The sequence below is a fragment of the Pithys albifrons genome, chromosome 7, assembly GCF_047495875.1.
Source record: "Pithys albifrons albifrons isolate INPA30051 chromosome 7, PitAlb_v1, whole genome shotgun sequence".
NCBI classification, from domain to species: domain Eukaryota; kingdom Metazoa; phylum Chordata; class Aves; order Passeriformes; family Thamnophilidae; genus Pithys; species Pithys albifrons.
This window is the reverse complement of record NC_092464.1, coordinates 25,668,474-25,683,141: the sequence shown is the minus strand read 5'-3', so window position 1 is coordinate 25,683,141 and position 14,668 is coordinate 25,668,474. Positions and strand designations below refer to the sequence as shown.

Below are 14,668 nucleotides of genomic sequence, written 5' to 3'. Positions count from 1 at the left end.
ATTACTGCAGAGATTGATACTGCCAGAATGAACCAGGCAACAAATTCATGAGCTTCTTCATTTGTTACAGGAGAGGAGGAGGGTTGCAATGATCTGTTGGCAGCCCCATGGATGGACATCCATTGGTTTACATAAGTGCATATGGAGCTGAGCTGGAGACACTGAGGCTCTGCATGGGTGGGGAAGGCAACATCCGGGAAGCAGAGTCCCTCATGTAACACTGAACTGGACTCACACAATCAACACTGTTGAATGACTGCTTCTTCTTCTTCAAGTAACAGAAGCCTGTCTTTCTTTTTCATCTGAGTATATCGCTGTGACTCATTTTGCAAGCTGATGTCTGATTATACAGAGGAAAGGCCAAACACTTAAAATACTGCTACTTCTGCATAGACCACTACATCTATTTTCTCCTGAGTGAGTTTCCAGGGATAAACAATCCAATGAATGATTTGGTGTATGATATGCAGAAAGGCCTTTCTACAGCCTGTCTCAACTCCCAGACAAGCTCAGACTGTGCTGTCATCAAAGACATTTTCATAGCCTGTCATATCACTTGAAAGACAGAAAAAAACACCTTTACAGAACAGTCATGTAAAAATGACAAATAAATAAAAACAGCCTGACCTGCCAGCATCACAGTGGAAATCTGAGCACAGTAACCTTAGACAATTTAGAGATTATGCTAAAAATATGGCATGAAGTTGCAGGAGGAAGGGCAACTTCTGCACAAGTGAATGCAATCCAAAAATATGAGTCATGCACATGCAATTTTGCTATGGGCCATAAAATCACTTTATGAGAGTTACAGATAATTCTGTATGCGTTCTATAATGTTTCCCTACTGTGTAGAGATGGATATCTCAGTATCCTATCACAGATAATGATGGAAAACAAATTCTCTACATAAAAGTTGATTGCTCAGAGATTCACCTTTAACTGTTCCAAGGATTGCAATGCCAATGAACACCTTATACAGCATTCACTAACAAGGAGGTAAATTTATCACTGCCAAACACACTGCAGTTTAGATGTTTTTCGCAAGATGTACCAGGGTGAATTGAGAACAGATTAGATACAGAACATGCATCCTGCTATTTTCAGCACCTGCATACTCTTTTATCATGCATGCACGTACCATCCTCCACAATGACACCTCTCATTTCCTCCTGTTAGTACTTTTGCACATACTCAGACACATGAAGCATTATGCGGTATCAAAAGAACAGATGCCTGTCATGCTCAGAAAAACGTACAGCATTAAGCTAGTCATAAAATAAGAGATACTGGAGTATAAAAGGTGAATCCTTCAGAATCAACTTCAGAACAGCATACCATCTTTTTGTACCTTGATTCTTCTCTCTAAGTTTTTCCAATTGTACCCATACAACCATTAACAAGGCAGTTTTAAAAACAGTGAAAATTTTCAGAAGAGACTTCTCTTGTGAGACTTTAAACTCTTTTGCAAGGTGATGCCTAAGGGTTGTTTTTTTTTGACTTTCTAATTTTTATAGATTTTAGAAGTAATTGTAGTGAAAATGCAGATTGTAGTGTATTAGTATTTCTAGCAGCTTAAGTTTAATGTTTATGCATTCTAACCCCTATCCCATATCAACCCCTTGAACTTCCTTCAGCTGTTTAGACTTTTCAAGGCAGAAAGCTGAATAATATCTCAAAGCCTGCTCCATGAGACATAAACATGGGCACACTGACCTCAAAGCTCAGAACACTGGAAGGCCTCCAAATACCCCTGCATGCTATGAGGAAGATGAAGATGATGAAGAGGGGGTCCCACTCTCCCTCAGACTCAATTCCTGATGGGGTGTGCTGGCGGCAGGATGGGGTTGGACTGAGGGGATGGGTGGACACGGGATTGGATGGACACTTATAAAAACTATGGAAATCAGTGTTTGGTATGCACGTTGATAAGTATTCCTGTGGGCCTTAGGCCTGGAAATTAAAGGACCTTCATTTTTTTCCTTATCCCGCACTCAGTTGGCTCAGAGTCCTGTTTTCTGCAGTCTCTCAAGGCATCAAAGGTAACTTTATGACTAACACACTGCTGGCAACCCAAATCCAATGAGGACTCCACTGAAAGAAATTTGCGTTATTCTTTCTCAAACTTAGATGTGTTAATCTCCAGGAGCTGTTAAAAAAACAAAATAAACCCAAACAAACAAGCAAAAAAACAAGCCAAACTCACAAACCCCCTCATAACAATAATACCTCTCCAACATCATAGACCCATATGCGGCCTTCTGAATCACCAACTGCTACCTCCTTCCCAGTCTGGGCCCAGCGGACACGGTTGAGGGCAGAAGCTCCTTCTATGGTGACACTGGCTGTAGGAACCTGTTGAAACAATAGGAACAGGAAGGACAATAAAATCACACTGCCTACAAACCCAGTGGTCAGTTTTGAATGTCCTACTTTGCTGGGTGAGTCAAAGTCCCTTGGCATTGCTAGAAGAAGCACACAACCCTCACTGTGGAGAGGGAAAAAAAAAGTTCATTGTTCCTTTCATCACATGTGCTAAAAAGAGGAAAGAGTAAGGGATTGCAAGAGCAGGCAAGACTTTTCCACAGTAAAGGGCTATAATTCAAAGGGGGTTTCCCCCTTAACCCTAGAAATGCAAACCCACATCTGCTTTTTCCTTAAGTCACTAAAATAACCAAGAACCAGGTGAGGGTAAGACTTAGATTCAATCCTTCCCTGGCTTCTGGCCTTTTACTCAGACCCAGATAACCTGATGGTCAGAAGACACATCCCTGTATTCATGCTGACATATCCTTTGAATCCATACTCACCTCTTCAGTTAGATACAGAGGTTGAAACTCAGGTATTATATAAGAAAAGTCCTGAAGTAATCACTTTAGAATGAGGACACAGCAGAAGTGAGAACAGCTGAGCTGACATTTAGAAACTCCTACAATATATTCCCACAATTCTCTTTTACATGCCCAGGAGATTACTTCTGCTTTAAATATACCTGGATGCTGTCTAATTTCCAACCCCCCTCCCTACCCCAAGTCAACCAACTTAACAGGTGACCTGCAAGAATACATAAAGATTCGGGTTGATGCGTGGGACTAATAAAGCAATGAACATGATCTTAGAAGAAGTATTTGTAAGCTCTGCTGGAATGAGGGCATCAAAAGATGCTGCAGGAGGAAGGAACTGTGTGGATGTTCATCTCGGATAGGTGGATCACTCAGTTGATTTAGGTCACCTCATAAGAGAAACGATGGTCACCTGCAAGCCTGCTAATGCTCCACCCAGCTGCCTTCAACAGGAGAACCTGCCTGAGCATGGAGCCTGTAGCACGGCAAAAGCAGCTCCTCCACCAGATCCATCTGGTGGGAAAAGGTCTTGGTCACACAACGAGATTAGGACAAGGGAGTGTCCCAGAATCCATAAATCGGCACCGAATTGGAGAGCAGTCCAGGCAAGAAGAGAAAGCTGGACAGGAATCAGAGTCCAGGCTGCCTTGGGAGGAGTGACAGATACTCCTGTCCTCACAGCTGGCACAAAGCAGCAGAAAGGAAGAAAGCAGCTTTAAGGTCATATGAAAGCCATTGACACACTGGCAAGATTAACAAAACCAGTATTTTGCTAATTTCATCGTGGTTCTGTGGCTGTCGCTTTATATTGTTCTTCTGGAACAGGTCAAAAGATCCAAGAGAAAAATAGTTTTAAATAAATGCTGCATAGCTCCCATGCCAGTCACCTCGGCTCTAACACCTTCATTGTTTCACACAAGATGGGTGACAGCAGGAAGGCTGAACCTTGGCAGACTTGCTGAGGCTCTTGTTACAGCCACAGCGTCTGCACTGCCATGCCAGCTTTGGACAAGGACTGGGAAGCAGTGCTGCTTATCTTGACCTTCTCCCCCTGGAGGCTCTCTGCTTCTCACTGACCCTGTCACTAGACTGCAAAATCATCTGGCCTCTCAAGCAAAATGAGCCCACCAAAGCTAAAGCATCACCTCTGCAAAGGGCTTCACAGTAGTGTCCTGAGCCCCATGTGTGAAATGCAAGAGTTTGTTTGCAGAATGATGTATAAATAATGCTGGATAGCAATCAGAAAGCAGATACCATCCTTCCTTAAGAAGTCATTTGAATGCAAATAACTACCAGATTCATCTCCCCATTGTGCAAGGCCTAGGTCCTGTCCAAGGCAGCATTACTCAAAAAGCTGGCATGCACTAACTCCTTGTTCCAAGTCTGTTACCTAAGAGAGAGTCAATGGCCTTAAGCTGACATGGAGTCGCTGATGCTTGATAAAAATCACAGTAGAAAACAAGCAAGTTTTACTGCTGTGATCACTGTTTTCGGGGGGTGGGGCACACTATTTTAATTCCAGCCAATATTAATTTCATACTATTCAGAAATGGATTTTTTCAAACAACTAAATGCCACATTTTAGAGGACTAAGCCACTAACCAGCTATATTTCTCAGAAAAATGTAGATCAAACATATTTGTTTCATGTACAAATACACAGTATATATTTAAGGCACTGGATTTTCACTAAATCAGAAGGCTGAAATACATAACTCTAGAGCTGGGGTTTGGTTTGGGTGCTTTTTTGGTTTAGTAGGGTTTTTTCCTGGGTTTTTTGCTTGTTTTTTGGGTTTTTTGTTGTTGTGTTTTTTTTAATACAGCATTCTTTCAGTGTTCTGCATAAAAATAAGCAGCATGCATGCCACAGACACAACCCATGATTTTTTTTCAAAAGCCGATGATTTTGAAAATCCTGTTACTAATCCACAAAGCTATCTAACAAAATAAAAAGCAGTAATAAAACAGTCTTTAAAAATCTAAATAAAAAGTCTTTTATCCAGTGATACAGAGAGAAATATAGTAAAACCATGGTATCTTAAAATAGACTTACCTGCTCTCAGTAGTGATATGTTAAATTACACATGCCTATTTTAGATTTCAAGATAAGAGTTTATTTATAATGGTAGCATTATGTTTTTAAAGTCATATCTGAAATACTATATAAATTTTCTAAAGTTGGTGCTTGTCAGATTTTTAACAATTTTGAAATGAGATTTTAACAGATAACAGATTAAGAAAGATGCAGTCAGAAAAACCTGCATAAGAATACAGCTTTTTTATTATTATTTTTATTGCTTATGTAGTGTCAAAACTTGCTTTCAAACACATCTGCGATGTGTTTCTAGATATAGACACCATCCTCACACTTTCAAAGCTAAGGTATGGCATGCAAAAATCCCAACAAACATTTGAACGAGATATAACACAAGAAATAAGCCACTTCCTAAGTCAGTTTTGTATCAATTCATGGAAAGTAAGACTCATCAATCACCTAGAGATCTTCTCCAGTCTTGATAAAAAAAAAAATACAGACACGTAGGTAAGAAATTGGCATTTGTTATCCCGAAACTAACTGCAAACCTCATTATACTGATCCATAAAAATAATATTCAGTTTGAAAAAGAATGACAGAGTGGGTAAGGATTTTCTTCTCTTTTAAAGTTTTTTTACATTCATTTATCAGATATAAAATAAAACATGACTATTTTCATTGCTGTTGCAAAATCAATTTCTGATATTCAGAGATCAACATGAAATACACTGACAGCTAGTTTGCATTGAGATTTTGGGAATAATTATACTGATTAAATTCTTGGTACGGTCAAATGATTTTAGTTATTTGGATCTGACAGCATCCAGCTCTCAGGAAAAATATTTTTAATAAATATCGAGAGTAACACTAGTGGAAACTGTGTTGCAGTTCAAGAATTTGAAGGTAGCATATTGTACCTAAGCCCAGCTGTTTTCTTAATTGATTTCAAAATAACATCTAAATAATAATGCAGCTTATTCCCCAAATTAAACAAAACCAGGACTCATTAATAACACTCATATCTAGTTCTTACACAGAGATTTTGATCGATTGCTAACAGTTAAACACAGTTATAGACCCATCATTTTCTACTGTCTTCACAAGTACTTTGACATCACACATCTGACATCTTTAAAGTAATAATGATCTAAAAAATAGATATTTCAAGATCTTTTATTAGAAAGGCAAAAGTGCCGACGAGTTTCCTTAGCAAATAGCTGTGCAAACTTAAACAGTGTAATCAATTACAAAAATCTTGAAAATTATTAACTAATTATGACATACCAGATAGAGGGTAAAAGCAAACAATAATCACTTCCAGTTACTATGCTTGGAAGAACTGTTTACAGTTCTTTCTTTCAGAGGTAGTTTTGCTGGTTCTTCTGCATAATAAAACTTCACATCTATTCTGAAACTGCCAGGTTATCATTTATACAGATTTTTTGTTTCATCAGTGCAGGGAAGCCAGATGGTATTTTTCCATCCAGAGACCCAAATTCGATTTTCACAACAATACAAAGCTCAGATACCATGGAAATAACCGTAGTCTGATCCTTACATGAGAGCTGATTTTGACCTCTCAGAATGGAAATAATTTGTGAAATCAGGGCTGGCATTCCATGCAAAATAAAAGCAGGATTGATCTTGAATTTTTTTTTCCTGTATTCTTTTTTTCATGTATTTATATGTAAATACACTGAAAACACATAGAAGTTTGTTATGTTCAGCCATGTTATTGATGGGAATGGGATCAAGCAGTTCACATTAATTTTTTTGGAAAGAAGTTATAGTCTCATTGACTGAAATGGCAAAACATCAGTTGATTTCAAGCAGAGCAGGATTTCAGCCCTAGCATTTGGGGGGAAAGGTTTTGGTTTTTCTTTTTTTTTTTGTTCGCAAAATGCTGGGGTTTATGCTCTGTGTTTAAGCCTGCATTAATGAGAACACCTGAAGGATACGTCCCTCCCTTCCCAAAATAAATTCTAAGGAGACTCCTCCTGTATATCCTCCAGCTGTATGTGCTCTAATTAAAAAGGCTGCACTGCTTCCTGCTCAGAGCACTTCAAAAGACCTTATTGCTCCCCTTGACAGTGCAGTGCCCAGTGCTGGTTCCTCTTACCTGTCTGTGCTTATTTATGGCAAGCACCACTCACTGGAAGCCATAAACTGTGCCCATATTTTATTTTGTCTGAAATGCATAGCATGTTTACACATTAATGATCGAACTAATCTTAAAAAAACCCATAAAATAGGTGTATGGAAGAAAATACTGCCACTTGCTCTTTCGTCTTGAAATGGTCAGCTAATATGTGACCTTCTGTTTTCCTACTGTCTGTTTCTTAATTTTACATTGCATTAAGTCAAAACATTCAAGATTTCGTGTGTGGAAAAGTACTTTGATTCTTGTGCTGAATAATGATTGCTGGCCCTCTAAGACTGACCATTTAAGACTGACTTCAGGTGATGACAGGTTTTCTCAAAACCATTTTTTGGGGAAACTCAAATTTAGAAAAAGTAGTATCAATTTAAGTCCCTAGAATTTTTGAAAATCTGAAATAATAGGAAGAAAAAAGGGTGTCTGGCACATTTAAAAAGATACTTTAAAAAAGGTACAGTGTATACCAGTCTCAATCTTTGCTAAAAGCATTCTGATTAATCCTTGCTCATCAGCAAAATTCAAAGGTGAGATGTTTCCTCCACAGTAGTCCCCACTACTTACTTAATAGCAATGGAAAGAAAACTTGTTCTCATTTGCATTTATGTTCCATAACAACGTTTAAAGAGAAAAACGGTAAGGGTATAAAGTCCCAAGTAATATGTGAGAGGACTGCCCTGTGCTTTAAGAACAAAGTGGGTACCTAACACCTCAAAAGCGGCAGGTGAGGGGAGATGCAGGAGCATGTTCTGGATTTCTGACATGATGAAGGACTGGTATGGGGCTTCCACGTTATAATCTCCAGAGGATTTGGAGCAGAGGATAATAAATATGGAGGGAAACGAAGTCTCCCAGTGCAACATGAGCGCGGGAGGTTGGCGAAGGGCTTCCCGATGCCTCGGTCCCCGCTGGCAGTCTGTGGAGGCGTGGCCGGGCTGCCAAGGTGTGAGCCCCTGGGTTAGCGCAGTTATAGCAAACCTGGCGCTTGAAGCGTCGTGCGACAGAAACGGGGGGCGGGAAGGGGGTGATAAAAAAAACTGCAGAACGGGCGCGGTTTAAAAGTGCACCTTAAAATAACAGAGCGGGAAGGAGCCTCCTGCCCTAGCCGGCACCGCGGCATTTAATTGTGTTGGCTTTCTGCCGGGGGTGCCAGAGTCGGCCATCCCGCCCCTGACAGGTACCGAGCGCAGCAGCCCCGCCGCAGGGGAGGGAGCGAGCGAGGGAGGAGGGAGCGAGGGAAGGAGGGAGGGAAGGCGGGAGAAGGAGGGGGGCGGGCGGGCGCCCCCGGCAGCGGGATCTGCCCTCCTCTCCCGCCGCCGGCTCCAGCACCCCGAGCGAGCGCGGCGTCCCCGCAGAGCCCGCGGGGAGGAGGGCGTGGGGATGCTCGGCAGCCCCCCCGGCCTTCACGGAGTTAAGGTCTCGACCGGTGCCCCGCAGCCCGCCCGCCCTCGCCTTCCCAGCGCCGGCCGCCGCCTCACCTCGGTGTCGTTATTCAGGTTCCACAGATCCAGGCGCCCCATCCCGTCCACGCAGGCGAAGAGCGCGGGATGCACTGGCGACCACATGACATCGTAGACATAGTCGGCATTGTCTTCAAAGGAGTAGAGCGGCTTGTTGTGCTGTAAAGCAGAGAGCGGCATGAAGACTTCGTGGCGCTAGTGCTGCCTGGGGCTGTCTGGCGAGTCTAATTAAAAACTTTGCACATTTACAAAGTGTCATAAAACTTCCCCAGATGAAAGGTCCTCCGCGAAGGGCGGGACTGCACTTTAATGGAGCAGCAACTGTCCGGTGGGATAAATGAGATGCCCGGTGTGAGGGGTGTGGGACGCGCGGCTGATGGGGCGGGGGGGAGCGCCCGCCGCTGCTCCTGCTCCCGGCCGGCTACCCGGCGGCGGGAGGGCGTGCGGGAGGCAGGCAGGGAGCAGAGAGCGGGCAGGCACCGCCGCTCCCGCCCGAGCCAACCGCGCTGGCGGTCCCTGCGATAAGGAGCGTGAGAGCACCGGGAGCTGCGCGGCGCATCCGCGGCCCCCCGCGCACCGCAGGCGGCGCCTGCCACCCAGCGGCGGGAGGCGGCAGCGCCCCGGCCCCGGGCGCGCCTCGGGCTGCCCGACCTGGCCCGGCCGGGAGGGACGAAAGGAGGGAGGGAGGGAGGGAGGGAAGGCTGTCATCTGCAGCAGGCGGGGAGTCGCAGGGAAGTTATGAAGTGCACCAGGAATAAATTGCAATTGTCCCTCATGAATTATTCATCGCATCTGGCTTGTCTTTAATTTTTTGCATAATGGCTCCGCTAATCCCCGATCAATTAATGGAAAATGAAATTTGAATGATAATGAAAACTCCAGAGACGAAAGAAATTAAGTATTCTCATGACTTGTGACAGAAATCTAAACAATGGGACTTCTCCGAGGGTGTCCCTCCTTCTGCCATTCCCTGCCGCCTCCCTGGCCAGAGGGGCACGGCCGGACGGGCGCCCCCGGCCTCGCCACATGCAGCACACGGAGGGTGCCATGTGAGCGTCAAGTCGCAGCCACAGAACATCCCGGTCAGGTCACTATGGAATGCACCCCCACGCATTTTACAAAGGAAACTGTGGCCAGAGTGCCTCACTCAATGTAGATAGCCATGCATCATTTCCCAAAAAGCGGAGCAACTGATTCCAATTGTTATATACCTTTTCTTTCATATATTATTAATTTAGAGCAATAAAGCAGTGAGTTTGACATCTACTTATAGCTGGGTCCTTGGTAGTTTTGGTTTTGGTCCTCTTGCACTCCTTGGTGCTTCGATGGATGTTGGTGCTGGAACTGCACTTGGGACAGACAGCTTTGCATCCACACTCATAATCTCTGTGTTGCTGTGGGCCATATGGATTCTCAATGCCTATCTGCTGCATTGTGTATTTTCACTGAAAACATCTGTGTGTGGCTCGGCTTCGCGAACCAAGATTTGGGAAGGGCTCTCCCCACATGGGTGTGCCCTTCCAGCCTGCACAGTGGAATTTAGGTGAGGCTCAGCGTGTGCAGAACTGGCCCCACCATTTAAGTGCTGAGGTTCATCTGCCATGGCCGAGCAAGCTTGGACAGTGCCAGTGAAGTCCTCAGGAGTAGAACCTACAGCACCCGGCATTTCCCAGGAGGTCTCCCATCCAAGTACTAATCCGGGGCTGATCCTGCTTAGCTTCTGAGATCTGACGGGATCGGATGTCAGGGAGGCATTTAACTGCCACGACTGAAAACATCTAATTTTGGTTCAAATATATCAAGTTTCTAAATGCTGGAAAACTGGCCATTGAATATAGTAGTATCCCAAAAGAAAAGGAAATCTGGTCTACTGCTAGGTGAATGGTATTTTTCTTATTCATGGGAAAAGTGATGCACATGTAGAACTTTGACATTTAATGTCATGGGAGAAGTAACAAAATTTCACAGAAGTTAGAGGTTTATTAAGATACCAGTCAATTCGGGACAAACTTCAAACAGTATTTCCTTTTTGTCAGCATATCAAAACTTGTTTTGATCTTATTTTGAGTGTGGCACTTTTAAAATGCTCTTTTTAGTTCTGCTAGTCTATTTTCCAATTCATGCTTAAAGACCAAGGCATTTGAAGGAAGTGTCAGGAGATGTGGTGCTTGTTTGTACCTTGCTCTTCACATGCTGTATAGTCTCCGGCAAATCACAGAATCACAGGCAATTCTGAGTTGGAAGGCACCCACAAGGATCGAGTCCAACTCTTAAGTCAATGGTCCACATAGGAGATTGAACCCATGACCTTGGCATTATTACAACCAAGTTTTTAGCTTTAGCTGATGTGCCTTTGTTCCCCTATTTTCAAAATAAAATCTCTTGGAAGTGCTGGTATTTGAGGTGAAAAGCCTCAAATACAAAAGATCAAACACCTTTACTGTAACAGTGGAAATATCCAGTCAGATAGAAAGTCAGACATTCCTGGACAACAGGAATAATATGGCTTTTGAGAAGGATCTCAGACATGCAAGGAAAGATGCACAAGTGAATGGAGATGGACAGGGAATGGAACACTGCAAAGAAATAAGAAATTGCAGCCTTGTCAGCAGCCAAACTAAAGGCAAGATCAACTGCTGTGTCACTGGGAAATCGAGGAGAAATCATATGGGAACACTAGGCAGTGGTAGTGGAGCTGAGCTACAGCCTTCAATACTGCCCCCAGGACTGCTGCCCCTGCCAGCCTGACTAGTCACCACTGAAAAAAATAAAAGTACTTCCCATACTATGTCTTGTCTTAATCCACTATTTAACCAGAGAAGAATGTAACAACTGCATCAGGTCAGGCTGGAGGTTCCTCTTTCTTCCCATCTTGTCTTCAAAAGTAACAGAAAGTGGCCTTTCTTAGAAGTTGACATTTCATCCTGGTCAGATTTTGTCCTCTGAGAGCAGTTATTTTGATTGCATTGTGAAGACTCGATTTGTAAGGTTAAGTATGTGTATAAACGTTCACAGGACTTCCTTACAGTTAACTACAGCCCAGACCTGCAGATTCTTTTAATGTAAGGATTTATGAGTAAGGACTGATACTGACTGCTTTTAGAACATGTTGAAATGTCAAACCATGTAAAGGTCACTTCAAAGCAGTTTTAAATAACCAAAACTTCAGACTTACACAATCTATAACCAACATATGGCTATTATTATAAAACAAGTGAAATTTAAACGTGATGAGCTTTCATTCTTAAATATCAACCCACTCATTCAGTAGAGCAGAAGAAATAGTTTAAAGAAGTATCTCCGGACAAACTTGACCCAAATCTACTTATTACTGAAAAAAGAGGGTAGGGTGAAAATGTGGCTGTACTGAATCAATGGAGTTTTGACACTGATTCCAGTAGGACAAGATTTGATCATTTAGTGGAAAAACCCAAATCAGACAACTCCAAGACACCTGATTTTGTGTCCTTCGTTTATCAGTAAAATCAATTGTTCATCCTCAGTGTTTGTATACAGACATTGTTTAGGACAATGAAGAGTGAACATTTTAAATAGCCTGGAGCTGTCTAGGAACTAACACTTGTCTATGAAGTAAAAAGCTCACCAAAATAAATTCTACATATTTATATAAAAAGGGGGTTTCCACATATAAACTTGACCAGTCTATTCCACTTATTTGCATAGAAGAATTTTCTTTAATCGAGGAGGCACCACACATAAAGTAGGCAATTATCCATATAAAGGAATGTACACATATCCACAGGTTATAACTAGCATCTGACTTCTGAAAAGTCATGGAAAAAGCTATTGGCTTTGACTGTTTCATGAAAGGAGCGTTTTACACATTGGCACAATTTCTGTGGGTGTCAGCTCCACTTAAAGGTATTTCCCTAGATGGTACCTTCATTGTTACAGATGTATGGTGACACCACACACTCTGCTGTCTCCTTTGTTTCCACTCCACTGTCTTCCATTCTAAAGAAAATAAGCCAAACACATACTTCTGGCTCACACCATATTAACAACAGCCATGAGTGTTGTGCAGTATTGTGAGACCAAAAGGAAAGGGGCTATGAGAGCAGACCAAGTCTGGAGATAATGTGATGATTACAGTTTTGTGGTTTCCTTCAAAGTCAAAGCGTCATGAGTGAGCATAAAAAAAGGGAGCAAGGGCAAAAAATTTTGATGGTTGGCACAGGAAGTTTTAATGAGAACTGATCTTAATGTCTAATACTTGGGCATGAAATAAAAACAACCTGGGAAGTCAGACAGCACCTGACTTAAGAGCACCAGAAAGTCAAAAGAGTAGAGCTTTTGGAATCTGTAGAGACAGCCTGAAAGCTAGCTCTACTGACAGTTAAACTGCTTATTTGGTTAATCCTTCTTAAATGTTTTAAGTCCTTCACAGCAGTGCACCACACTCTGGCTGTGTTGCTAGACTTCAGTAGTTTTCTTCTACCCTGCCTTTCCACTAATCCAATGGAAAAAGACATACTTATTTTCTGAAGAAAAAAAAGCAGAAAGCATGGCATTCCTCTTCACCAGTGCATATTAGCTGAGGAACTATTTTCAGTGAATTTGATTTAAATGTGTATTACTTGATGTCTAGTGTAAATTTAAATTACTCAAGAGATCTGCTTCCAAGGGATGACCTTTACAAACATCAACGTATGTAAGCCATTGAAACTCTACAAAACAGGCTTAAGAAAGGTTTTATGAAGAAGATAGTATGCAGAGTGGATTACAGTATTCCCCAACTCACTTTTATCCCCAGTTCCAGCTGGCCAGGCTGCTGTATTCTTGTTTCTGCATTTTAGATCAGTCAGTTTCATTCCCAATCTGGAACACCTCTTACTCCACACTTACAAGGGTTGTGTCTATAGATTTCCAATGGTTGAGGTTTAATATTCTATGCTTCACTCACCTACAACAACCTGGAGTGCAGATGGCAACAATGGAGCAGCCTGTACAGGTATTTGCCATTTGTTCTATATTTCCTCAACTGCTGATTTCATTGTTAAATGTTTCCACCTTTTATTTAAAACATGCTTTAAGCAGGACAACTGTCCTAGTTCAGCAAGCTGGAACCAGTTATCACTGTGTGGGTGTGATCAAAGCTGTCTATTATTCTAAGCCCTCTATGCCATTTCCCATGAACTGTTAACAATGGAACATTTGCAGCAGCTGCCCAGGGTACACCCAGCCCCTCAGGGTGGAAGCTGGGTGTGAAAGACACCTGTGAGGTAACAGCTGTGATAACTCCCTTTCAGGGAGTCGTTAGCACCACATCCAGCCTGAGGTGTCATGTCTGCTAATGGGTCATCAATGACTCCAAAATACCCTATGACTCACAGAGTCAGATCATCCATTGTCTAATTCCCCGCCCTGAGGGAGGTACGGGGTGGTCCCACCTGGACCTGAGGGGATATAATCTTGGGGGTTTTGGAATTTGGGGAACCACTCATTAGATCCCGAGGAGGACTAGAACCTCGACAGGAGGAGACCACCACTCTCCATCAGACTGCGACTGTCATCTGCACCAACAGGTTTCTCACTTCTTTTTACTTTGGAGTTGGGAAAACCACGTGGTGTTCAGCACAGAGGCTAACAAACACCGTTGTGTTTGTGCTGCAGGGTGCTGGGTTATACTTCTGGGGTTCGTGGGTTAAACCCAATTTCTCTTTGTGCCATTGCATTTATTATAATATTGTTATTAAATTGTAACTCTGACTATAATCTCTTTTGTATTGCGTTTGTTTCTCCTGCCAGTTTACCTTTAAGCCAGCACAACAGTACTTCTTCCTAAGCTACTAACTATGCATTTGTGTCATGGGATTTCTTTGGAAATACTCTCATTTTCTTTTGGAATTTCTCCCTACTTCTAAAAATGTCTCAATTTCTTTTAACAAGCTCTAAACACTATAGAAAGTCTTACTGTCCATGCCTAGCAAACTGATTCACAGTTTCTGTAGCTCATACTCCTGCCTTTATATTACTATATTCCTGGATTTTTTTCAGAGAAGCTCTTGAAGGACTTGCTGAGAAATATGAGCAGGGTATGTTTTTTGTAGACTGATGGAAGAATGACCAAATCCTGGTTAGAGGAAACACTGAACAGAGAGTGAAACTCTGAAGGGCAGATTTGATCTTCTGCCTCTACCTGTCACTCCCTGTTTATA

The 14,668-nt window shown here is 42.5% G+C and overlaps 1 protein-coding gene across 6 annotated transcripts in view; it reads right to left on the bottom strand.

Moving 5' to 3' along the window:
* The window catches only part of DYNC1I1 (dynein cytoplasmic 1 intermediate chain 1), a 186,508-nt gene that overhangs the window by 16,218 nt on the left and 155,622 nt on the right, over window positions 1-14,668 (bottom strand). For all 6 annotated transcript variants that reach the window (XM_071560758.1, XM_071560755.1, XM_071560753.1 and 3 more), the window contains 2 exons: window positions 8,508-8,648; window positions 2,227-2,352 (listed from right to left, as the gene is read on the bottom strand). In XM_071560758.1, the coding sequence (XP_071416859.1) occupies window positions 2,227-2,352; window positions 8,508-8,648 (267 nt within the window). The remainder of the gene's footprint in view (window positions 1-2,226; window positions 2,353-8,507; window positions 8,649-14,668) is intronic.